The sequence below is a fragment of the Emys orbicularis genome, chromosome 13, assembly GCF_028017835.1.
Source record: "Emys orbicularis isolate rEmyOrb1 chromosome 13, rEmyOrb1.hap1, whole genome shotgun sequence".
Lineage (NCBI taxonomy): Eukaryota > Metazoa > Chordata > Testudines > Emydidae > Emys > Emys orbicularis.
This window is the reverse complement of record NC_088695.1, coordinates 34,334,870-34,360,529: the sequence shown is the minus strand read 5'-3', so window position 1 is coordinate 34,360,529 and position 25,660 is coordinate 34,334,870. Positions and strand designations below refer to the sequence as shown.

General features: G+C 49.9%; 1 protein-coding gene across 1 annotated transcript; it reads right to left on the bottom strand.

Moving 5' to 3' along the window:
• Positions 1–322: 322 nt before the first annotated feature.
• On the bottom strand, positions 323–25,660 carry CYGB (cytoglobin). The gene is made up of 3 exons (XM_065416170.1): positions 25,518–25,660; positions 2,662–2,893; positions 323–487 (listed from the first exon to the last, which is right to left on the bottom strand). The coding sequence occupies exons 1-3, from the start codon at positions 25,658–25,660 to the stop codon at positions 323–325; spliced, it is 540 nt and encodes a 179-aa protein (XP_065272242.1).

Below are 25,660 nucleotides of genomic sequence, written 5' to 3'. Positions count from 1 at the left end.
CGGGCTGTATGTCTCTGGCTCACCGCAGAATTTGAGCCAATGCAGTTCTCAGGGATCAAATCAAAGCCAGGCTCTGGGTTTGGGGAGGTCGATAATTTACTGGCCTCTGGAACAAGCCGGGGCCACCAAGCGAAATGATTCCCCATTCCCACCCCCTGCAACTCCCCACCCTCTTTTTTTGCCATGAGGAGATAAAATTTGTACTCTGCTGTTACAGAGCTAACCCTACCAGGCTGCTGAGCTCAGTGAGGCTCTGGAGGGAAGACCATAGTGAAGTCTTGTTGCCCGTCCCTCCCCGCCCCTCCCTTGCCCCTGTGTCCGCTCACATGGTGGAGTTTGGATACTGCACCCAGCCCACCTCCTTGTACGCGGCAGTCACGTGGGTGTAGATGAGGCTCTTCACCTTGGTCCAGGCTCTCTGCACCTCTGGGGTGAAGTCGTTGGCATATTCTTCGGCAATGACCTCCAGCATGACGCCGGTGAAGAACTGGGGGAGAGGGAGACAGGAAAGGGTTGCTAGATTCTCCAGGAAACAAGGGGAGAGGGGAGGTGGTCAGGGGCCACTGGGGCAGCCCCTTTTCCAAAGCAACCCTGCTGCTGAGTTCGGGGGGCTTCTGCCATCTTGCTGAGCCGGTCCATAGGGATACTTTACCCTGCTTTGCACTACCCCCAGCCATTGTTCTGAGAGACTGACAGATGCTCATTGGGCTCCAGGAGATGTAAAGCCGTGTTATTAGCCCTGCTGTGCCAAGGGAGAAACTGAACCCCAGGCAGGTTGAGAGCTACGTTGTCTTGAGCCAGCTCATTTTAGGGGCCCCACTTTTTGGGTTCCCAACTAGAGACATTCAAGGGCCGATTTTTTCCAAAGAGTTCTGCACGGCAGGTATTGAGCTGGTTGGAAAATCAGGTCACAAGCGTCACAGTGGGAGTTGCTGGGTACTAGGCACTTTGAAATCTGTCCTGTAGTGTCTGCTTTTCAGAGGTGTTAACCGCCCACAGCTCCCACTGCCTTCCTGAGTCAGTGCTACTGAAAATCAGTACTGAGGTCCCAGGTATCTCACGCTGCCTGCCCACAGGTGCCCAGAAGGAGGGGCCGCATTTGAAAAGTTTGGCCTAAGTGTCTTGCCTGAGGCCACAAGTCATCGAGGGACAGAACCCTGGCGTCCTGCCGCCCACGCCTCTGCTCTAACGGCACAGCTGCTGAGCTCTGGACAGGTGCCCTCTCTAGGTGCTCGGCAACTTCCTCTCCTTTCTGCTTCTCCAGGTGTGGCAGAGGAGAATGCTGGCCGGCTGCCCATGGACATAGTGTCCTAGAGGTAGGAGTTGCCTGCCCTGAGTCACCTCATCCTCTTTGCTCTGCAGTGCTGCTTTCTGACATGCTTGGCCGTGCGGGGGCAGAGGGGCTTTCCCCTACTTTCCAGGGTCTTTATCCCGTTCCCCCAGTGGAGCGCTAGCTATTGGTAGGGGGAGGAAACCCTTTACCTCCACCAGAAGCTGTGGGAGAAGGAGTTCCCTGCATCTTCCTTGTGGGGGGGGAAAGGCAGGTTTCCGTGGGCTGGGACAGCTTGGTACCCCACTGTCATGGCCAATAAAACAGCTGTAGGTGACCCGGTCCAGAGCTAGGCCCTCGTCTGCTTTCTCTCTCCCACAATCTACCCCTCCTAGTTTCACGATGAAAACCCAATATCTGATCCACTGATGGGTTCTGATGCCCGTGGCCGGGGGAGGTGGCCCATGGCGGCGAGTCTCCCAGGGCTGTAGGCCACAGCCCATTTCAATTCGACCTCATGGACTCAGAGGTGGGGTTTTCCCCCCTGAGGTTCATCTTTAAAACCATCACCATCATGTGAGAGCAGTACTCTGTCTTGGCGCCGTGTGGCACAGAGGTGGTGGTGGCCCCTGGAGGAAGCTGGAAAGGAATTCCCTTCCTCCCCCCCCCCATCATGGCAGGAGCGTGGCCGTTGCCTGCAAGCTGCATTTCAGGGAGGACGCAGAGGCTGCACTGACATTAACCAGCTGATTGCCCCGTTTGCTAACCCATTGGCCATTTCCATCCCAAGGCAGGTCAACGCCCAGCAAAGGAGAGAACCCTCAAAGCAGGATCCCAGCTCTTTTCCCCTCTTCTTCGTCTCATTGGCTTGCAGCCCCATTGCCCCTTCCACTCATTTGACACACTTCCTTGCACTGTAACAGCCCTCCCCTGCACTCCCCCCCCCAGAAGCACCAAAATAGGCCCCTACTGTTGGCAAGCCCCTGCCTTACTATACAGCTTCTGGGGTGCAGCCTGTGAAGTCCTCATCCCTCCCCTCGCTCTCTTGCTGCCTGTCGGTGCCACCTGCCCCTTGGCTGCTAAGGGGAGCGAGAGAAAACTCCCAGCTGAGCGAGTAAGGAGAGGAGGTGAGCGGGGAGGGAACTTGCTGACTTGTAGCACCGACTCCAGCAGTGCCAGCAGACCCTATCTGGTACAGCACCCCCTTCAGGATACCCAGGAAACTGACTACTCCTGATGTAAAAATCCATAGGACTGGCCAGCATCCTGGGGGCTAGAATAAACCAGTGTATTCCCACCGTCTCTTGCCAGCACCCATTTATCAGTGTGGGCCTTATCCCCTCCCTCCCTTTCCCTCTAACGTCACAGAGACTTTCGTTCTGGTCCTTTACCTTGAAGTAGACAGGCTCCACTTTGTGCTTGAGGGCATGGGCCTTGCCCACCAGGGCCAGAACTGATGAGACCTTTTCGGAGTCGTTGATGTTCTCCACTACGGTGTTAACAGCGCCCATGACCCGCCGGGCATGCTTGCGCAGCTGTGGGGTCCTCTCCATCTCCAGGGGGTCCTCCATGTGCTTGAATTGACTGAAGTACTGCTTGGCAGACGGGAATTTGACAAAAAACCTGCACAGTGCAGTTGGGAGAGAAGGAGAGGGAAAGAGAGAGAAGCCACGTGAATTTCAGTGAGAGGTGAAGTGGCTTAGGGCAATGGTTCTCAATTGGGGGTGCACATACCCCTGGGGTACGCAGAGGTCTTCCGGGGGTACATCAGCTCATCTAGATATTTGCCTAGTTTTACAACAGGTACATAAAAAGCACTAGCGAAGTCAGTACAAACTAAAATTCCATACAGACCATGACTTGTTTATACTGCTCTATAGACCATACACTGAAATGTAAGTACACTATTTATATTCCAATTGATTTATTTGATAATTACATGGTAAAAATGAGAAAGTGAGCAATTTTCCAGTAATAGTGGGCTGTGAGACTTTTGTATTTTTATGTCTGATTTTGTAAGCAAGTAGTTTTTAAGTGAGGTGAAACTTGAGTGTGCGCAAGACAAATCAGACTCCTGAAAGGGGTACAGTAGTCTGGAAAGATTGAGAGCCCCTGGCCAGGGGGCTAGAGCAAAGCCAGTGAGGCAAGAGAACTTGGATCTATTCCCAGTTGTGCCACATACTCACTGTGTGACCTCATGGCTTGCAGTGGTGTGGGGTTTCGTTAGTCCTGAGCATCTGCATCTCCCGGTAATTCAGTGGGGGCAGTGGTGCGTGGCCCATCTGCAAACCATGTTCTGGGAGCTTTCCCAACTATAACAGGGGCCTGTCAGTAAATACTCACCTGCCTAGCAGAGTGTCGGGGGTGGGAGGGCTGAATTTGTGATTGTCATTATTATTGCTGTGGCTAATGGCCCCCTTGTGCTGGGCACCGGCTGCACACAGCGGGAAAGATTTTTCCTGCCCCACACAGCTTGCAATCTGATATTTGGAAAGCCCTTCTCCCGTCTGTGCAGAACCCCCGGCAGACAGGTTTCAGAGCGGTAGCCGGGTTAGTCTGTATCAGCAAAAAGAACGAGGAGTACTTGCCCCTGCACGTCCACACACATTGAATAATTCTGCCCTTGGCCACCCCCGTGATTCCCCTGAGTTTTCACAGAGGGAACCAAGGGCAGCACTTGGCCCAGAGAATCCAGCCGGGGTTCATAATGGGAAGTCAAATCAGTGCTCAGAACGTTCCTGCTGGGGGCGGTGCTGAGCTCTGGGGCTTCCAAGGGCTGTTGGGTCTCCAATGTGCCGATCCTAGGTTACTGCACCCTACAGGGATGTCTTCATCCCGTGTTGGAGAGTGGAGTGGTCCCGGGGCCAACCCTCTTTCCCCAACCTCAGGAAAGGGGTACAGGAGACCCTCAAATCTGATGGGATTAAAGCCACGGGACAAATTAATCACAACTGAAATGAAAGGAGTTGTGGTTGAATTGGCCACGTGGAGCTAAAACCTCAACTCCCTCTCCATTCCCCAATAGGAAAAGAGCTGGGGAGGGGGAGTCGGTGTGTCTTTGCTGTGGTTATTTAAGAGTCTCACACACTCCCCCAGTTTGCTGGGGCTGCCCCAGCCCCTCATAGAAAGGGCAGCTCTGCTCTGTGCTGCTAACAGGTGCCGGTTTGCCTGGGGCAGGACCCCCAGGGCGCAGATCTGAAATGCTGCGAGTGAAAGGGAAGCTTTTGCTGAGCTCTGAGTCCACTTGCCGTGTGCACAGGGGGTCCCGCTCCAAGCTGAGGAGGGGTGAAGGCTCTGTTATGATAGGCTAGTGAACCGATACACCGCTTGGTAACAGAGGCAGAAGCACAGGGCGGGAGGAGAGAGAGAGAGAGAGAGAGAGAGAGAGAGTGTGTGTAGGAGCCTACATCCTAAAAATCTCTGCTGAGTTACTTAATCCCTGCATGAGAGGTGAGATTCTGCTGTCACGTGCAGGGGGGCACCTCCATCAGGCTGTAACTCCATTGATTTCAGTGAAATTGCTCCAGATTTACACCAGGGGGAGCGAGATCAGGATTCAGTCCATCCTCTCCACTCCGAACATCCGAAGGTTTGAGCAGCTGGGCTCTCTCTGCGTCCTTATGTGTGTACATTAGACTGGCTGGGAGCCAGCGTAGGCTGCTCCGGAGCTGGTAGACTCAGCTCCCAGGGCTGTCCCCTGATGTCTTCTTTGTCCACAGTTCCAGAAAAACACCTCCCTCCTGCCATCTGCCTCCTCCCTTCTTCCAAGCTGGTGCAACCCCTCTCCCCCCTCACATGCTCTGCACCGCCCCAGGCCAATGCACACACCACCTCCAGGGCCAGGTGGGGTCATCTTCTGTGCGCGCCAGCCCATGGGCAATTGCAATACGAGGAGCAGGCTCTCATTTGCCACCTCATTGTCCTCTCCCCACCCCCCTCCACTGGCTCCCGGAGGATCCGGGGGGCTGCCAAGTCAGCAGCGAATGGAACGTACATCGCTTCTGTTGCTTCCCTCAGGCATCTGGGATTCATCAGCGGGCCCAAAATAGGTTTCGATGTGTGAAGAGTGAGCAGCAGGGGGGAGGAGGGAAGGTGTGGGGGGGAGGCGTCGGTTTGAAAATCAGAGAGGGAGCCGCGAACAAGCTCCTCGGATTCTTTTTTAACCTCTGCCGGCAGAAGCTTGAAGCGGCTCCTCCTGGCGCGTCTGCTCCCTGCCAGAGGAAATCAGTTTTCCGAACCCCAGGTCTCACCATCCCACCTCTCTTAGCCAATCTCCCTCCGTTCACAGCTGTCCAGGAGAGACTGGGCCTGAGAAAGGGCTTTGGAGTGGAATACGCAGGTGCCAGGGCCTGGGAACTACGCCTTGTGGTCCCCTGCCTCCTTCTGACCGAGCATTAGTGAGATCTCTGAGTCTCATTAGGCCAGGGCGGCTCTGGCTGGGGAGAAGCAGCAGGCTAGGTTATTGTTATATTGGTATATATACATGGAAGCATCACTATTAATGTTCCCCTTTTCCCCGAGTTCCCAGGATTCAGCCTAGAATGTCTCCCAGCAGAAGGACAGACATTCCCCCTCCATAGCAATAGGATTTCTTTTGTTATCCTTGACAGGTTTCAGAGGGGTAGCCGGGTTAGTCCGGATCAGCAAAAACGAGGCATCCTTGTGGCACCTTAGAGACTAACTTCACCCCGAGCCCTGGTCTCTAAGCCTGGATACCTGCTGGCTGTATTATTCTGAAGTTCTTTCTCTCCCCCCAATCGCTCTTCCTTCCCCTGACCGCGCTGTCACAGGCAATAAGAAAGGCTACAACATTCGGCATAAAAAACGGAGCCAACAGGAAAGGATCATTCCCAATATCAATATCTAGAGGTCCTTCCCATTGACAGCGCTGATCTTCTCTGTGCCCATATAAGCAGATCTCTCCTCCTCGTGGCCTGTGTGAGTGCTAATGGCACCATCCTCTCTAGGATCCCGAGGGTTAGAGTCTCACCCATTGTGGCAAGCTGTAATATCGGAGGATCTGCCCTTCTCAACACTGCTGTCATGCTGCCCAGCTAACAAGGAGATCTGGTCCCCTCAGCGGTGACCACCTCTGTTCAGGGCTGAATGAGGGGAATTCAGACTTGGAGAAGGGGTAGAGGGGAGCAGCAAGCAGAAGAATAGGTGACCTGGCATGTTGGATGAAAACCATCTATCCTAAAATGTGTGTCCCACTCAAAGCACATAAGGTCTGATTCTCCTCTCACTCGCGCCAATATAAATCAAGATGACCCCCCCGGAAATTGGTGAAGTCACACCAGTGTAACACTGATTAAGTGAGAGGAGAACCAGGCGCTTGAAGTCCAATAGAGAGCTTGTAGGGAATCTAGTAGATTAGTAGGGCTGGATTCCTGTCTGGTATAAAACCATTGAATCCAGGGATCAATTTGCCTTGTAGAGCTTTTGCCTACTGTGGGGAAGCTGGTGGGACTTAGCTAAGGGCTGGTTTACAGCTCTAGAGAATGCCATATGTTCTGGGTGGGGTGGGAAAAAGCCTGTGATAAGAGGCTGGAGGCATTTATGTTTGAGATGAGGCAGGCAGCTCCAACCGGGGGTGCTGCCGCAGAGCACATGCCAGATGTCCTGCATTTGGCTTCTGCTCTTAGGTACTTGGGAAGCATTACTTGCTCTGAATGCAAAAATGGTGTCTGGGAAAGAGGTAAGGGAGTAGAAAGGAACCGCCACTATGTGTATCATGACTAGGAAATCAGAACTTCCCCTCCGGCAAAGTGAAGGATAGAAAAAGATCAACCTAACCCCCACTGTAGATGCAGCTAAGTGGATGGAAGAATTTTTCCGTTGACCTAGCTACTGCCTCTCAGAAAGGTGGATTAACTACATCAATGGGAAAACCCCTTCCGTCAATGTAGGACACATCTACACTACAGTGCCACAGTTGTGCTAATGTAGCATAGACATGGCCTACGTGACTCACACAGGAAGTCTGTGACAAGACAAGGAACTGAAGTCAGGTCTCCTGAATTGCAAGCTAGTACCCTAAGCACTGGACCATCCTTGTTTCTGGGTGAATAAAGCTGGGCATTCAAAATTGAAACTTTTGGCCTATATCCAGAAGAAAAACACTAGTGTTAAATTCAAGAAAGGCATATTAAATAAAAGTTCACTTGACTCTCAAGAAACTTTTTTAAAAAGCAGTTCATCTGTAGTTGTTAATTAACTTAGAAGTTTAATTTATCATTTTGATAAAGGACAAACAAAAGCAGAGAGTGGAGGAAGAGAAAAAAATAACATTCTGATGAATAGGGAATTTTTTTCTATCTGTTGCAACTTTGTCTGTAGTTCAAACCTCTTAGTATCTGGAATATTGTTTTCTGATTCATCCAAGATCATTACAAATCTAATATTTACTGTTGCATATGCAAAATGATGATTGATACAAAACAGATGCCTGAATACCGATTTCATTAAATTCCTTGTAAGTGATTCGATTCCGCGCCCCCTAATTTGTATTGCATGAGCTACATCTGGACAAAATGGACAGGATGTCCTAAGTGTCATTTTTTTCCTTCTTCTCCTTTAACCATTTTAGGTACACGACCTTTATCAGCAGCAGAACCAAAGGAAATAATTAAAGCGCAAGATGGCTACAGGCATTGGGAATCTGCTCTTTGTTCTCATTTGTTTGGAATCTGAAATATGTTGGAGGAGGAGTGAATTTTCGATATAATATTTGATTGAGTAAAGTATTTAGAAGGCGTTTCCCCTTCCAGTAATTACAATACTCACTAGTTTACCAGTGGGAGAGTTGTTTTCTGAAGTTTCAGTTCTTCTAGGGAAAAGCGTATTTTCATGAATCCATGAATTTGTTACAGCTCTGAGCTACGTTCTGATATCCCTACTCACACCGAGTAGAATGTACTCAACAAGTAGCCCTGCTGTAATCAGTGGGGCAACTTGCAGTGGAAGGTAGTGGAGAAAGGATGGTCCAGTAATTGGGGCGATAGCCTGGGACTTTGGCGAGCCCGGTTCAAGTCCCTTGCTTTGTCACAGCCCTTGGGCAGGGGCTGGATTTACTAAGGTATTTAGGAACTTAGTGGGGCTTATAAAAATGCCTATGTAAGTCAACAGGAGTTAGTTGTAAATCCCCACTTGGCTTCCTTAGCGAGGTGCCTAAATGCTTTGTAAATCTGGCTCTCTGTGCCTCAGGTTCCCAACTGTTTACTAGGCACAATGTTGCTGTCCCTCCCAGGGGTGCTGCAAGGATGAATACATGAAAGACTGTGAGGTGGTCAAACACTACGGTGATGGGCGCCTGCCTCCCCTGCTACTCAACAGGAGCAGTTATCAGAGCTTGTCCCTTTAGGACTACCTAGTTGAGGTTGGACAATGTTGTGGTCTTTAGTTCATATCTATCATTGACCTTAAAAAATGACCTACAAATGCCTGACTGTGAATTTGAATGAGTATCTGATTTATCCACATTCGTTTCAACAGCACCGAAGACGCAGCACATGTCATTTTACTGCTCTGAGGTCCCAATGCAGCAAGGCACATACGTGTGGGAGAGGGCTCAGGGCTGGGGAAGAGGGTTGGACTGCAGGGGGGTGAGGGCTCTGGCTGGGGATGTGGACTCTGGGGTGGGGCCTGGGATGAGTGGTTTGGTGAGCAGGCTGCCCTGGGGCCGCGGCGGGGAGAGAGGACTCCCCCAGCCCTCTCGCCCCGCAGCAGGCTGGGGCAGGGCACCTCCCCCCACCATGACAGGTCTGTCCGGGGCTGGGGCTGGGAAGAGGCTCCTCTCCCTGGCCGCAGCAGCTCCCAGGCTGGGGGAGAGCATCTCTCCTCGCCTCTCCCGGCTGTGGCAGGTTTGGGGCTGGGGGAGAGGCGCCTCTCCCCGCCACAGCCCTGAGCGCCTGCATGGCCCTTGATAGGCTGCCGCGTGGCCGCACAGCTTAGAGGGAACTTAGGATCCTGCCCCCCACCCTCGCACCTGCCCATCCCCCTCAAGGCCCTGTCCCTGCGCCGCCTTTTCCCCTGAGGCCCTGCTCCCACGCCACCCCTTCCCCCCAAGACCCCGCCCCCTGCTCGTTCCTCTCCACTCCTCCCCCATTGCTGGCCCTTATCGCCAGTAAAAAGCAGGAGGATCATGGCCCCTGCCCCACCTTCCCCATTCCCGGGCCCCTGCTTCAATTTCCCTATTTATAAAATGGGGATAATAGTGATCCCCTCCTCTGTAAAGTGTGTTGAGATTTACAGATGAAAAGAGCCCCATAAGCACTGAGCATTAGAAGCCATTTGTTAAAGTTTCCTATGGGCCCCTGGGTGTTTTCTTCCTTGCTGCCCCAAGCAACCACATCAGGCACACCAAAAAATCTGTTATCTACAGCCAGGCGTTCATACCACAGAATGTGCTCCAAAGAGAAAATGTGGGATACCCACCTAAACACACTTAAAACTGCCTTCACTAAACAAGGACGCTCCACCAGAGAAGTAGATTGCATCATGGAAAGGACCACCCAGATATCCCAGGAGAACCTGCTATAATACAGAAAAAAAAAAAAAGCCCACTGACCACACACTCTTAGTTGTCACCTACCATCCCACACTGGAACCTATGTAGGGGTATAATCAAACAATTACAACCCCTATTTGATGGGGTCCACATCCTGAAAGAAAGCTTTCCTGAACCCCCTCTTCTGGCCTTCAGACAACCCCCCAACCTCACCAGGCTCTCATCAGACCAGGATCCACCAACTCAAAGCAGCACCAGACCCTGCCAGAACAACAGATGCAAAACCTGCAGACATCTCACTGCTACAATGATCAACACCCCCCACAATACACCTTTCAAGATTCAGGGGTCCTACATATGCCTATCGCAACACGTGACATACCTCATCCAGCGCATCAAATGTCCCAATAACAACTGTGTGGGTGAAACCAGACAATCCCTACACTCAGAAAATTCACACAGAAAAATGATAAAAACCAAAAACACTCTGTCTCCCGTGGGCAAACCCTTTTCACAAGGGGATCATTCCATGTGACCTTGCAATACTCGTCCGCAAAGGAAGCCTGCACCACACCTTCAAAATATGAGCCAGGGGCTTAAATTCATAATGCTGCTAGCCACTAAAAATCATGGCGTGAACAGGGACACTGGTTCCATGGCTCATTACAATGATCCGTAACACATGCCCTGCCTGCTAACCCTTAATGGTCCACTTCAGACCTCTTTTGCATAACATTCTAACCCTTATTGCTGACCTCATTTCAAGTGACTTCCGACAACGTGTCACCCTCGTTATGCTCAACTATCTGTCCCAACTTCTATTTAGCTCGGACACTGATTTCTTTCCCCACATCTGAAAAACTCTCTGTAGTTTGAAAGCTTGTACCTTCCACTGAGGGAAGTTGCTCCAATAAAAGATATTACCTTAGCTTCCTTGTCTCTTTCGTATCCTGGGACCAACACAACTACAACAACACTGCAAACAACTAATTGTCTCACTCTTTATCTGGTGCTCTCCCCTGTTGTCTTATTCTTAGACTGTAATCTGTTTGGGGCAGGGACTTGCTTTTTGTTGCATGTGTGGACAGTGCCTAGCACAAGGAGGGTGGGATCCCAGGCATTACAATAATTCATTAGTAGTGGGAATACATAATAAAATACAACAGATTTCCTTCAGCTGTGCCCTTTGTGAAGATATGCACAGGCTAGCTTGTTTGGCGGTGCAAATATTTTTAATTGCTCTTCCCTAGACGTCACGCCCAACAAAACCCAGGCTGGATGAGTCGTAACACCACGAGTGGTGACAGCTGTGGGAAAGGGACATGCTACGGGGCTCACAGAGTTGCTCCAAGGACAAAGCGGCTGCAAAAGTTGAAGCTAACAGCTAACTTACTGTTAGTATGCAGCTCACTGTGAGGTACCAACACTTCTCCCTCTGCCTTGCCAGTCTCAGGACCCAGGAGCAGCACTGGTATCAAAGTGGCCCTATCTTGTGGGGTGCTGAGAACCCTCTACTCCCATTGCAGAGGACTCTCATCAGCACTGGGGATCAGGCCCAGCAAGGGGACAATTTTAAAGACCTCCTCTCCCCTCCTGCTCCATTCTGATTGCAGGGGCCAGAAAAGGCCACTCTCAAGGTCCAGGAGCAGCCACAAACATGGAGTCTCCCTTGAATGCAGGTGCAAAGGTGTATCTGCACCAGAAGCACTCATATGGCCATCTTGAAAGTGCTTTGTGGGTCATCCGATCAAGGAGCGGAACCAATACCATGTGACTTTGGAGACGGCACATAGAGTAAATTACGGAACAGTTCCTGTTCAAAGCAATAGTTCGCCGTCCTCAATGCTTCACCTTTATACATGGCAGCAAATTAGTATGGCCTGGTCAGAAGCTGCTGCTGCTGGGAGTCTCAGAGTAAGATGCTTCTTTGGAGACTGACTTCACCCCACTAAACATGCGTGCACAGAGATCTCAGCAGAGGGCCTCATCTTGCTGGCTGCTACCATGAGGCGCTGAGAACCCTTCACCCATTCCAGACTTTGCAGAAACGCACCGTATGAGAAGAGGGACGCATAACTGAACATGAGAAAGGACAAATCCTCAGAGGGAAGGCGAGGACGTTGTCACAGAAAGTGACCCAAAGTGATAATACTCAAAGTAAGATCCACTGGATGGTCTCAGATGCCAAAGTGGAGCTTGCTGGAGCTCCCAGCAATACTTCACGAAGCAAGCCTGGGACTAGTCTCCCAAGGGAAGAGGTTGGGTATTTAAAAATGGACCAAGAAAAGCCTGATAAAATATCCTGCCCTGGCTGGAGAGGGGAAGGGAGTAGCTGGGATGACCTCATAAGTCTTCCTTGTTTCAAACGTCTCCGATGCTGTGAAAAGCAAAATCCAGTGGGGTGGATTGTCCCTCTCCCTCCCGCTTTGTCATTTCATGGTCTCTGCCATCCCCCCAAGGGCAGCAAAATAAGGAACACCTAGCAACTGACGAGCCGCTTCCATCCCTTCCTCAGCATTACACCGCACTGTTGACTTTCTGCAGACAGCCGCCTGTCCTTAGTAATGTTGTTGTCTAGATTTCAGCAGCTCTGGCTTTGATTGATCAGAGGCTTTCTAAGAGGCGCGCCTCAAAGAGCAGAGGCCACCGCTGTGCTCTGAAGTAATTACCAGCCTCACAATGTGAAACCTGGTCATGTATAGTCATTTCGCCACCACAGGCAGCACATCCTGCTACACTGCATAATGGGCCTCAGCTTCACTCTGTCTTCATTAAAGCTGTGGGTATTGCCAGAGACCCAAACATCCCCTTGATGCATAAATCTAACTTTCCACTCAGTGCTCTGCAAGCTCTTAATTCTGACAGTATCTATTTTGGTTTTCTTGGAGGCACATGGCTCCAGCAGTGTCTTCTTGCAAAAGCCATTATAGCAATTACTTCAGTTCCGGGCATAAGTGATCTGGCCTCACGCTAAGAAACCCATATTCCTGTTTCCAAAAGTCTCACTGGAGCTATGGTTTCAGCTGGCACAGTTTAATATTATTACTTGTACATTTCCAGTTGTTCAGTCCTCTCTCTCTCTGTGAACAGGGCTTGTCTGTGCTGGTTTTCACAAGCCATCAACATGCACCGCCATGCTGCCAGTGACACGGAGCTACAGCAACACAGCTCTGCAAATCATCCGGCCAAAGGATGCCTCTTACTGGCTTTCCTGGGCTTGTCTCTTCCTCTTCTCAGCTCCCAGCCACGCAGCTGGCCTGCAGAGGTGCTCCCTGCCCTGGGAGGGGGCAAGCGAGACTGTGCAGGCAGCTTCTAGCCCTGTCTCCCCAGCCCAGCTCCAGTGAGAAGCTCCCCAACCCAAAGGAGCAGGTGTCACCCGCAGAAGGCCTGAACCAAAGCCCACTGGCAGTAATGGAAAGACTCCCATTCATGCTAATGGCCTTTGGATCAGGCCCTGAGAGATTTCTGGGAGGAAGAGCAGTGGGTGAGGACCCACCTAAGGTCAGACCTTTGGCACTGATTCCCCACAACTCTCGGACAGCCATAGGTGGGAATTGTGGGTGAAGGGTGATCACGCAGGAGAGTGGGGGCAGTGAGCTCTGGGCCCCAGCTGAGATGGGGCAAGGCAAGGATGCCAGGGTTTAGACAGAAAGGGGGGAGATGTTTGAGAAAGGCTAATAATGGGATAAATAATCAGGGGGGAGGGCTCCGGAAGGAAATCAAAATGAATGAAAGTTTCACGAGAAAGCCAGCAAGGGCAGCCATGACATTAACGTAGTTAATACTGTTACAAAGCAGAAAAATCGAGATTATGTTTTATGACAGAGGCCCCCACCAAACTCAGGATTCTGTTGTGCTAGGTGCTGTACAAAACAGCCCCTGCCCCAAGAGCTTACACTCTAAATAGACAAGGTAGAAGTAGTATTCTTCCTATTGTAAGAGGGATTAAGGGACTTGTCCACAATAGTAAGGGAATCTGTTGCAGAGCCAGTTTTTGACCGCAGATCTCTTCAGGCTTAGTCTAGGGCCTGATCCACAAGGCTCTCCTGTTTCCCTAAAGAAAAGGTAAATGAAAAATAGACAATGGTTTTAAAATATAAAATGAAAAAAAGAATTGACTTGAACAAAAGAAAAATAGAAATAGTGTAGATAAGAGTTAATTATAAAATAAAATGATTATTAATGATTAGCTGCAAAGATTAAATAAAGAAATAACTAGGGTTCTTATCCTACAATTGAAATCCATTGGGGCTGCATGTAGGATAGAGCCCTGCATGCATATCTGCTATCACTTCATGTAGCTCAGTGGTTTGAGCATTGGCTTGCTAAACCCAGGGTTGTGAGTTCACTTCTTGAAGGGCCGTTTAGGGATCTGGGGCAAAAATCTGTCTGGGGATTGGTCCTGCTTCGGACAAGGGGTTAGACTAGATGACCTCCTGAGGTTCCTTCCAACCCTGGTATTCAATGATTATAATTGCCAGCACTGCCAACTCAGTCTGAGAGGCTGGCTCACACTTAATCAGCAAGAAAATATCTGAATATGAAATTTTGCTTGTTTGCTATCTCTTAATTACTGTTTGTCTGCTTGGTCTATTTAAATTGTAAGATTTTGGAGGTAGGGACAGTCTCCTACCATGTGCCCCTCCTAACACAGGGTCAGACCCTGATCCTGAATGGAGCCTTGGGCAGTACTGCAGTATAATATTAAATAATTCATAGAATATCTGGGTTGGAAGGGACCTTAGGAGGTCATCTAGTCTAACCCCATGCTCAAAGGGGGCCAATCTGACAGATTTTTACCCCAGTTCCCTAAATGGCCCTCTCAAAGATTAAACTCACAACCCTAGGTTTAGCAGGCCAATGCTCAAACTACTGAGCTATCCCTCTCCCCCAATTATCCTACACAGAAAGTAGTCTCCATGCTTCACAGTGTAAGCTGTTCATTGCAGTGGTCAGGAAGGAATCTTGCCCTCTGTGACAATTTAGGGAGTTTGTCTGTACAACTTATGAATTCTGGCTGATACTGGGAAGTTGTTCTTATGAAAACTGCTGTATCATGGACTGCCTCTATGTCTGTGTTTATCCGCTCTGGGCTGACAGGGCCTGTAGCATGAACATCCCAGACTAGATACAATGGACAATAGTTAACCGTAACCACTGTACTCTGACCCGTGAATAGATACGCTAAGAAGGTTTACTGGAGCAGGGAGGAACCACTCCTCCTGTTTGTCAGTAGGGGGCTGGGGTTTGAAAAGTCAAAATTCTCAGCAGCAGGCCAAAGGAACCAGGTGTTGGTGGTGGGACGTATAAACTTGAAGGAAAGACTCACAGGAAGCTTTTGGGCAGAAAAGGGGAGAAGAGACTGGCAGGCTTTTGTAGTGGGGACCCAGTTTAGCTGCAAGACTGAGCAAAGTCAAAGCAGGCTGAGGGGGTAGGGCAGAGGGCTCCATGGTTGAGAAGCCAGGCACTGCAGCAGAAGGGCGCTGGCCACCCCCGGAAGACTCTGACCCCCGCCCAAAGAATGCTCTGGGGCGGTGAGAAAAGTGAGGCAGGGACATGTGTGTAGGTTTTATGATTTTTGTTTAGATCTGTGCATTTCGCGGAAAGAGCTCTGGTGCCTTAGAATCCTGCACGGAGTCTGTCTGCGGGTTACGTGCGACACCTCTCGTGTGCCCCTTGCAGAGCTAACCGTGGACCCAGGACACCCGCACAGGTGGACTTCTGGGAGACGGTATGTTTAAGCTACGGGAGGAAGAGTGGGGAGTGGGTGTGGGCCCGGGGCAGTGCCTGGACTCTCTTCAGGCTCTGGAGGTTTAAAGCATGTGGGATGCAGCAGCTGATTCCCCCACGCTTGTCTGGTGAGTGCCCAAAGGGGGGCCTTTGACTAGTTCTGTGACAGCCCCTCGCTAGCATCGCATCGCACAGCCGGCTAGGTGCAGTGGGCAGGCAGGCAGGCAGCTGGCCTTTCTCTGAAGCATGCTGGAAGTCTCTGAGCAGCATGGGGAGTGTTGCCGATACAGCCCCTTTGCAGTGCAGCAGACATATATCATGCCTGTCACTCGCTCTGTGTTAATGTTGGTGGCATGCGTGCGAGGCTCCCTGTATAACTCTTCTCTCGCGTGCTGCTAGGCGTTTCTAGACCTGAGGCAATTGCTCATGAGGTTGCTCTTACATCCTGCTAGTGCCTCTTAATAGTGCACACGCTGTAGTTGCCAGATGATGGTAACGCATGTGGCATGCACCCTTGCTCAGACTTGCATTTCTCAAGAGGCACACAACTGCCTGCCTGGGACTGAGGTTTGCCCTTTGACGGTTGCAATTTTCTCTGAATTCTTGACATCCTCAAACCACATCTGCTGCAATAAATGCTCAATGGGGCCCTCACACTTGGCATCGGGTCCCAGATCATCAGGAGCACACAAGTACTAGAGATCCTCCAGGACTTTTCAAACCCTCAAGGATGGGCAACATACCATAGACAGCTCCACAGCTCAGAAGTCCTGTCTGATACCTTGGTGCCCAAGGACCCTGGACAGTTACCCACATTCCAAGGCTGCATGTTTAACCCTAAAACATCAGCCAAGGTGGATGATTTGGCCTAGGAAGAGTGTCTTTTTCAGGCAGCCCGTCCTTTGAAGGTTGAGAGATGTATGCTGTTTAATCAACATTGCCCGTTGCTACCAATTGTATGAAACTCTTAGCTTCTGCCAAATCCACAAGGGATGTCCTTACCTTTCAGTGATTTTAACAAGCATTGTAGCTCAACAGACAGGAGCACTTTGTAGCCCACTGCAAAGATGTTACTTGAATTTATAGACACCGAGAGCCACATTCTGCTCTTCGCAGCGACAGCCCAGCACCCCCATTAAACGGAGCAGTTTAACGGAGCAGAGAAGGTGGCCCACGTACCCTGTTCTAAATGAGGGATTCTCGTGGGCTGGTACAGATCAGTTCAGCTAAGGACGAGTCACATGCTGATCAATTGTTATCTTTAACATTTCATTTCTTAACTCTGCTGCTGCTGAATTGTCCCTTTGTGGCAAACGTGTGAGTGTGAGAAATAGTCCCTGCGGGGTTCTCACAATTGTTCTGGTTCATCAGAATGTCTCTTAAAGAAGGAGCTTTGCAGTAGGGGAAACTTTCATAGACAGTAGATCAGAGTTAAAAGTAAATCATTATATCAAAGGTCTCAAAGGGGATGGGGAAGGAAGAAGAGAAGCATGCAACTTTAAAATAGCCTGTGTTCTTCTTCCCCAGTGGGCACTTGTTTTGAAATGAAGCTGATTGGTTGACAGTTAAATTTAATATGAATTATTTGGATGCGTAATCTTGGGGTGGCAGCTTAAAACAGAAATGTTACATGTGATTGTGAGGATAGGGGGTCTACCGGATAGGACACTGGGCTGGGAGTCAGGTGACCTGTGCTCTGCTCCCTGCTGGGCCACTGCCCTGTTCTGTGATACTGGGCACATGACTACACCTCTCTATGACTTTGTTTCCTCTCCCAACCTTATGTCTTGTCTACTTAGCTAGTAAACTCATGAGGCAGGAAATGTCTCTTATTCTGTGTGTGTCCAGCACCTAACACAATGGGGACCAGATCTCAATTGCAGTCCCTGTCTAGGTACTGCTGTAATACAGATAAATAAACCAGATTGATAATAAAAGTGGGGTCACACAACTTAATGGAAAGAGTGTCTCATGGAGGCCTCCCCCCAGTCACCTTCTCACAAACCACTTCTTCTCCCATTGGCCATCATTGAGACCCTCCTCCCTTATCATTCCACCATCATGCAGATCACCTGCCCTCCCACTGGCCATTACCGACACCCAATCCCCTCCCATTGGCCATCACTGACACCCACTTCCCTCCCATTGTCCATCACGTTGACCCCCACTCCTGTTTGCCACCATATAACATCCCTGAGGCAGTCGTACACAAGGAAACATGACAGCTAAAAACACACTTAAGTATCTTCCAGTGCCGGTCAGCAGAGGAGAAGGAGGCCACTGGTAGCATGAGGCCAGCAGGTGTTCCACAAGCCACACTGTGCAAAGCGCTGGCCTAGTGAGACTCCCTGCTGCTGACTAAGATCCACAGCAATCGTTGCTGGGTGGACTGGGGCATTCGAGGTAAAACCGTACCGTGATTGTGTTTTGCTGTTTTCTGGCCTTTCCTGTTTTTAAGGGCCTTTCCCAAAGCTCACACAAAAGATCCACTTCCCGTACACACTTGTTAAACCAGGAGAAAACAACAACCATTTAACCTTTCTCATGTTTTCATAAGCCTCCTGACCACGTCCGCTCATTACTAAAGCTGCTTGGTATTTAAACCCCAGACGCCTAATAATGCTAACAAGCCTAACACTCAGTGAGTGCTTTTCATGCTCAATGCCCTTTACAAGTTGGGGGGGGGGGGGAAATCCTGATGAACTGGCTCAGACAGAATGCCTGTTGAAAACAATGGGGCCTGATTCTCCATGTGTACTAACTCCTCTTTACGCTGCTCTGGTTTGTGTGACAGAGCGGGCGTAGGAGAGAGAAGGGTGTAGAAACCACGGGGAGGAAGCTGTTCTGAGGTTGAGAAGTTAAACCCAGAGCTGTGAAAATTTGGGAGATGTCTCCCTGCAAGGTCAGAGACGGGGCGTTGAACTATGGAAAGTTAGTGAAGAAATGCCAGGGCCTTACACACACAACTACTACCTGGTTCAGTAGGAGACGGTACATCTTGCAATGGTTTTGACAGCTCTGTTGCTCGGTGCAACTTTCAAATTGGATGCGATCTTTGATTTGCTCTTTTGCTGCACGGAGCTAATGAAAGACTCTGAGTTTTTCACCAAAGCGTTTGAAGGGGCATCCAGCGGGCTCCAACCTTTGAGTCTTAGCCCCACGAGCATGGAGCGCCTGTGTGTGTATCTTCTACATGGATGGTGGGGCACATATGAACTGTGCCACTGCATGTGGCATAGTTTTGTGTGTGTGTGTTCTATGTGAACTGAGTACATGTGTTTGCATTCACGGTGTGTGTTATATGCACTGAGTGCGTGTGTTTGCATTCATGGTGTGTGTTTCTATGAGAAGTGCGTTTGCGTGTAGGATTTCCAAGGTCCCCAAGGGAGTTAGGACTCCAGCCGCATTGACTTGCAATGGAAGCTGGCACCTTATTCTCTTTGGTATCTTTAAAACTCCCAGCCTATCTGCACTGTAGTGGGTACTGCCTGTGTGCGTGTATTGTGAAGATGTGTGTAATGTGTATGTGTTTCACTTTGCAAGGTTTCAGTTTGTGTTAGTTAATAACCCTTAACAATATAGACCAGTGCTTTACAGAAATAAGAATAAATTGTGACCTACAAATACACCATCAATGGAAACATCTACTACACAGAGCAAAATTTGTTGTAGTTACATTGAGAGCTGTTGAATACCGTTCTGTCACCCTTTCTCATGCACCTAGCTATTACATAGGGCTTTTCATCTACAGCTCTCAGAGTGCTTTATAAAGAAAGGATATCAGCAGACCTATTTTATAGATGGGAAGACTGAGGCAGAGAGCAGGGAAGTGATCGATCCACTGGGCCACCCTACTTCCCCATACAGCTGTGAGTAATCCCACTGAAGTTCAGGTACCGGGATCTGTGGAACTGCTTGCCTCAGTAAGGTGCTATTCAGTGTTGTCCCCAGGGGCGCTGGAACAATTTTTATAGTGGGGGGTGCTGAGAGCCATTGAACCAAACTGTAAACCCTGTCTATGATGGGAAACCACTTCAAGCCAGGAGGTGTGGCAGCACCCCCAGCAACCCTAGTTCCAGCACCTATGGTTGTCCAAGGCACAGCTGGGTCCTAAATTAGATTCAGCTTGTGCTCTGTTAAGAGTTAAGCATATAGTTAGATAATAATAATGTTAAATGCAGAGACCTCTGGTTTCTCAGGGGAGGATGATGCGTGAGATGAAGATCTTGTGTTTCCTTAGGTGGGAGGTTCCCCAGCAAAGGAAACTGTCAATTATTTAAATACTTTTAACCACACAATTTTTATTCCCACAGTCTAGGGATAACTTAGCCAAATGGCGTTATTATTGTTATATTCCAGTAGCGCCTGGGGACCCCAGCCAAGACTGGAACCTTCCTGTCCTGAAAGAAGGATCAGAGAGGAAGGATGGTCCAGTGGTTAGGCCACCAGCCTAGGACATGAGAGTCCCATTCCTTGCTCTGCCACAGACTTCTTGTGTGACCAGGGGCAAGTCACTTACCCTCTCTGTGCCTCGGTTCAAGCAGGATAACTGCCCTGCCCTACCTTGCAGGGATGTTGGGAGGATAAATTCACTAAAGATTGTGAGACACTCAGCTACTCCGGGGTTCAGACTAGCTGAGAACCAGATGTGCGGTTAGGCACTGCACATGTGCACAGTAAGAGAGAGCCCCTGCTCTGAAGAACTTACAGTCTAAAGAGACAAGACACACAATGGGTGGGAGGGGAAACTGAGGCACAGGGGGTGACTTGCTCATGGCCACACAGCAGGCCAGCGCAGAGCCACAAACAGATACCCAAATCCCTTGAGTTGCCACTGACCCACTGTCTCTTACCAGGGTGCTCTGTTCCATTCTCTCCCAATACCTGAACAGACCTGTGTACCAGCCCCTGCACCAGGCAGTTATGATCCAGGGAAAGTTTCTTTCATTTAAAGACGAGAAGGGTTTATGCCCTGAAGCATGAGGTTTTTGTTTAAGTCTGACCATTATAAAATACAGGTCACAGGCAGGCGAGAGGAGCAGACAGCGTGTGCTGGAATCAAAGGGACATAGACCAAGGAGGAGAGAGAGGAGGGAACTGTTCCTTGCAACAGGACTGGATTCAGTGGTGCCTTAGCTGGGATTTTGGCCCCTCTCTTCCAGGTAAGCAGGACTTTTGCGCATATGCAGTGCTCCAGAAAATACCCTGGCTCCGAGTAACCTTGTCCTCTTTCAATGGGAAACTAACCCACCCACAATCTGCTACCGCACGGCAAAGGGGCAGCTGTCTGGTGGTGCATTGTGACTGATCAGAATGCTTGCCCGGTGGCATGCACTGTGCATTTCCCTGTGGGCTGTTCGAGTCTGTTTGCTGATACAGCATGCAGTTTCACTGCACAATGCAGCTGTACATATCCCCGTTGCCATGTGTTTGTGTATCTTGCCTCTTTGTGTATGATACGTGCTTATCCTTGCTGTGTGATCTTGGATTTCCTGTCCTGTAGGCCTGCTCCTGCTCTTGTTGAAATCAGCAGCAAAGCTCCCATTGACTTCAATGGGCACAGGATCAGGCCCTATATTTATCAGTATTATTTATTTCCAAGGGTGCAATGTGCTAAGCTCTTGCTAAATGGAAAAATAAGGCACCAGCCCTGCCCTGACCAGCTCACAATCTAAAGGCAGAGAATTGAATGGAAAGGGTACAACATATACACAGGCATGCTAAGAAATGCATAAATACATACGGATAAACTTTAAATAGGCCATGAAGACGATTCCTGAGTTACTTCTCAAACCTGACATTGACAGTCAACAAGTAGAGTTGCTTATTTTTGCAGGTTTGCTCTGGCCTAGTGGTTCAAGCATGTGGCTTGTGGTTAAAAGACCTGAGTCAGCCTCTTTTCCTTACTTCTGCCACTGACTCGCTGGATGACCTTGTGCAAGTCACTTTGCGCCTCAGTTTCATGATGACACTACCCCTCCTTTGCAACTCCCTTTGAGACCTGTAGGTGAAAGGGGCTATCTCACTGCAAAGCATATGATGCCTATGGTATATCGGTGGATTGTGGCTGCGTGTGTCGGGCAGACGTGATTGTTTTCCCACGCACACATAGCGATAAGCGTGTCTGCAGGCGGTCAGCAAACCGAACGAGAAAGTGACCTTTGTTGTTGCTGAGCTGCTGCATCATTTATAAGAAAGTAAAAGCAGTGTGTGATTCCATCTCCTTTTCCCTTCCTGTGCCTCCCCACAGCCTCTGCTCATGACCTAGTTCTCCTGGAGGGAGCTATTGCTGATGCCAGCTGTGAAATGTAAAGGCATGCAGGAGCCAGCTGGGCAAGAGCTGTTCTCACAGGTACTGACAATTCAAACCAGGGCTGGCCTGTTTCTGCACTGCCCGCGTTTCCCCAGAGAGCTCTGGAGTGAACTCAGGGAGGATGGTGGGGAGCGATGCAGAGTGAATCCCTTCCCAGCAAAGGAGGGTTTACATGCGGTTTCAGAGCTTCTTGATCCGGCCTCACTATTCAGAGGCAAGCCTGTGCTCTGCTGTTCCCCTGTGACCGGGGCTGCCTCTCTTCCTGCTCACTTCTTGGCATTCACGGGGCAAGTGGCTTACGGCTGTGCTTCAGCACCCCTCCCTCCGTGGTCTCAGTGGCAGTGGAGCAGCGAGTCACCTGCAGTGTGTCATGTCACTGTGACAACACGAGCTGCTGCTTTTGCCCCAGGGGAAAGGATGGGTCACTTGTCTACTGCCTCATCCTTTTCTAAATGCCTCTTGCCTTCGCCTCCACCCGCAGGACTCCTGGCAAGAAATGCAATGATCTCAGCTGGAGTTTAAGAACATATCAATGGTCCGTTTAGCCCAGCAGCCTGTACTTGGGTAAATCCCAGGTGCTAAGTGTTAGCTAACAAATTCTCCCATCTCCACAGGAGTCCTCACTCCTGCCCGGCACTGGCGCCGGTTTTGCGAGGTGGCGCTTTCCTCTTGGCACAATGACAGGGAAATCCCAGAATGCAGTGGTCTTTAGAAACCAGCCTGGAACAGAAACCACCCCGAGCTTTGGGGAAGTTCAGCTCCAGGTCGGAACTTTGCAGCCAGGGCCCCTTTGCCAGCTGTGCTTCACACCCTCTCCTGTTCCCGGTTCTGTCTGGTTTTCGGTCTGTTGTGTAACACCCCAGACCACACATGCCAGCTGGCCACTGCTTTTCCCGCTGGAATTGCTGCATCTACTTGGGAAATAACTTTGTTTTAGCACCTCTACTCCAAGAGAGATGAGCTTGGCTCCCCAGTGCATTTGTCTGCTATTGGCTTCACCTTGCACCCTCTTCCACCATCCTGTTATGTAGGCTACAGCCCCTTCCTGCCCCCTCAACATGTACATGACACGCATTGTGCACACATGCTTCCCGGCATCGATACTAGCCATTCTCTGCTGTGTTCTGGCTCATCCCCATCCCATGCGTCACTTACACCCTCCCTGCAATTACTGATGGACTGGATCTATTCTGTCTTCGTGCAGTTCATGTCAGACAGGAATCCAGGGTGTTTACCATGCTAATCTGCCCAGGATAGGCTGTGGGGTACCACTTCAACCACTCGTCCATAGCTGCTCCCCTCCCCCTGTACCAAAGAACTGACACCCCCCCCCCCATCCTCCATGCACACAACACCACCCAGCAGGTTTCCTAGAGGGAGGGGCAGATGTCCAAGGAGACAGCCCTAAGTCAGGAACATGGCAAGAGCCTGCTTTCAGCAGAGATGTGCTCAAGCAGCCGGGCTCTGATTACCCCAGCTCCATCTCTAACGATCAGAAAAGTCGCACTAAATATCCAGTCTGGTTCCCCCTGTGACTGGCACAGCTGGAAGGGCTGTGCACTTGTAAGCAAGCAGGTCGCTGCAGCCAGTCATGTCGGGCACTAGCGTAGGCCTGCAGAGCACTCTTTCAGTGCTTCATTTCACATCGGGAGGAAGAATGATCAGCCCCAAGAAAGCCCCAGGGAAATTCCCAGCTTCAGGTTTGAGGCCCCTCTTCACAGACCAGATCCTCAGCAATTCCACTTGCCCCTACTCGTGGCTCAGAAGACTAATAAAAGATGGACCTAATAGTGTCCAGATCTCAGGTCCTGTTTGGATTCGAGTGGGGCCTAAGCCAAACTCTGACCCAACGTTTTGGGGGGCTGGGGCTTGGCCCATTTTAGAAAGGGGAAGGGAGAGGCAGCTGCATGGTTTAGATCTGGAGGTGATCTTCCCCAGGGAGAGGGAACAGGGAGGGTTTGGTTTAGACTGACAGTTGGAAGTCCTGGAGTAAAATTCTGGCCCCATTGAAGTCAATGGCAAAACTCCAACTGACTTCAATGGAGCCAAGATCTCACCCCTGATGTTTACCTAAACTCGCTAAACCTCTTGAGTTTATGAACTCGGGCAGGAGATCTCCCAGGAATGGGCTTTCTGAGCAGTGACTAAACCTAAATATTTCCGTATCAAACCATGTCCAGCTCTAAGAGTAGGGAGAGGTTCAGGGAGGGCTGTGGGATGGGGCCGTCTTTGTATTTTATCCAAACCGGTTCCCTGCAGAGGAATGCTGTGAGCAAATCCTGTAGTAATTCCTATAAGTCAAACAAGGGGAAAGCCAAGAAGGGTCGTCTGCACATTGGAGGCGGTTTCTGCTACCTCTGCAGCTCCCCTAAGCTCAAAGGAAACTTTGCAATTATTACTAGTGAGAAATGCATCAGTCCAAGTGTTTCTCATAACACAGGTCAGTCCCAAGGCCACGACCTGCTAATCTCAAGGAACAACGTTTGCAGCCAGATTTCAAACACCCAGCTTTCTCCGTCTGGGGTTTTGTCCTGGACCATTATAAGGGAAGGAGAGCATTGGCCAAATATGCATCTGGATTCAGCTTTCTCCCAGCAGTCATGGGGGGTTGGAGCTGGAGGCTGAGGTTCAGGTCCATCCTTAAACATTTTTGCTCAAATCAAGTGGCAACTGGTCATTGCTTCTATCTGCAGGGCGTTAGTTTAGATCACCTTGAGGTCCCATCTAACCCTATGATTCTACAGCCCCATCTTCCCCTCCCCAGCTCCTTCTATGGTTCTTCTGCACGCTCCTTTAAACCTAAGGCCTGATTCCCCTCCCACCTACACCAAAGGTGCACTTGGGTAACTCCACTGACTTCAGCAGCACTATTTCTGATTTACATTGGTGTGAGCGAGATGAGACTCGGTCCTGGAGTCTGTGCTGCCCGTCTGGGCGTACCCAGAGGGTTCAGAAGCACAAAACAAGATAAACATTCAATAACAGTTAAAGGTTCTTTGAAAGAAAAACAAATCCTTCTATTTTAGAATGAGAAACCCCAGTAGCAACCTGCCCCTTTCCTACCCCTGGACAGACACACGTCATTCCCTTTACCTGCAGGTCTGTGCAACACACAATACGGTGCTGTAAGGTAGTTTCCATATCCTAATCCCAATGCAATAATGCCTCATTCCTCCCATGCTCATTACCAATTGCCATGTGCCCCCCTCTCTCCTGCTTATGACCTTCGTACCAGCCTTAGCAGGCAACTTCAGCATTATCCTTTATACCGACGCTGTCGTCCGACAAACAGATGGTGCCGTCAGAGACCGATCTGTTTTGGTTTCATCCTGGCTTGTAAGTTGCATTATTTCACCCACAAACCTAGTACATATAATTCCATCAGCAGGGATGTGAGTAGAAACCACTGAGCAGAAAACGGTACAGCAATCCCCTCCTTCTACACCCTCCCCACCCCCGCCAACACTGCACACAGGGTATAAGGTGACCTTTCCCATTGAAATACCGATTCCCACAAACTACATTATAAGGGTCTCCCCCCCCAACATGTTGAAATCAGAGAAGTGCTGTGAAATTGTCCATGATCAGAGCCAATAGGGACTGAGAATGGTTCCTGTCTATCTGTCACTCATTATATTTCATTTTCTTTCTTTCTTTCTTTCTTTTTTTTTGTTTGTCTCTTTTTTTGAAAATACCTGATCAGTATGGAGACCCCAACATCCTCGCAGTTCGTGTACACTCTGCTCCAGGTCTCTTGAATCACCTTTTTCTCGGCATCTGACAGCTCTTCGCTCCTTTCCCATCTCTCAATCTCCATTTCTCCCTGGACTTTCTCCAT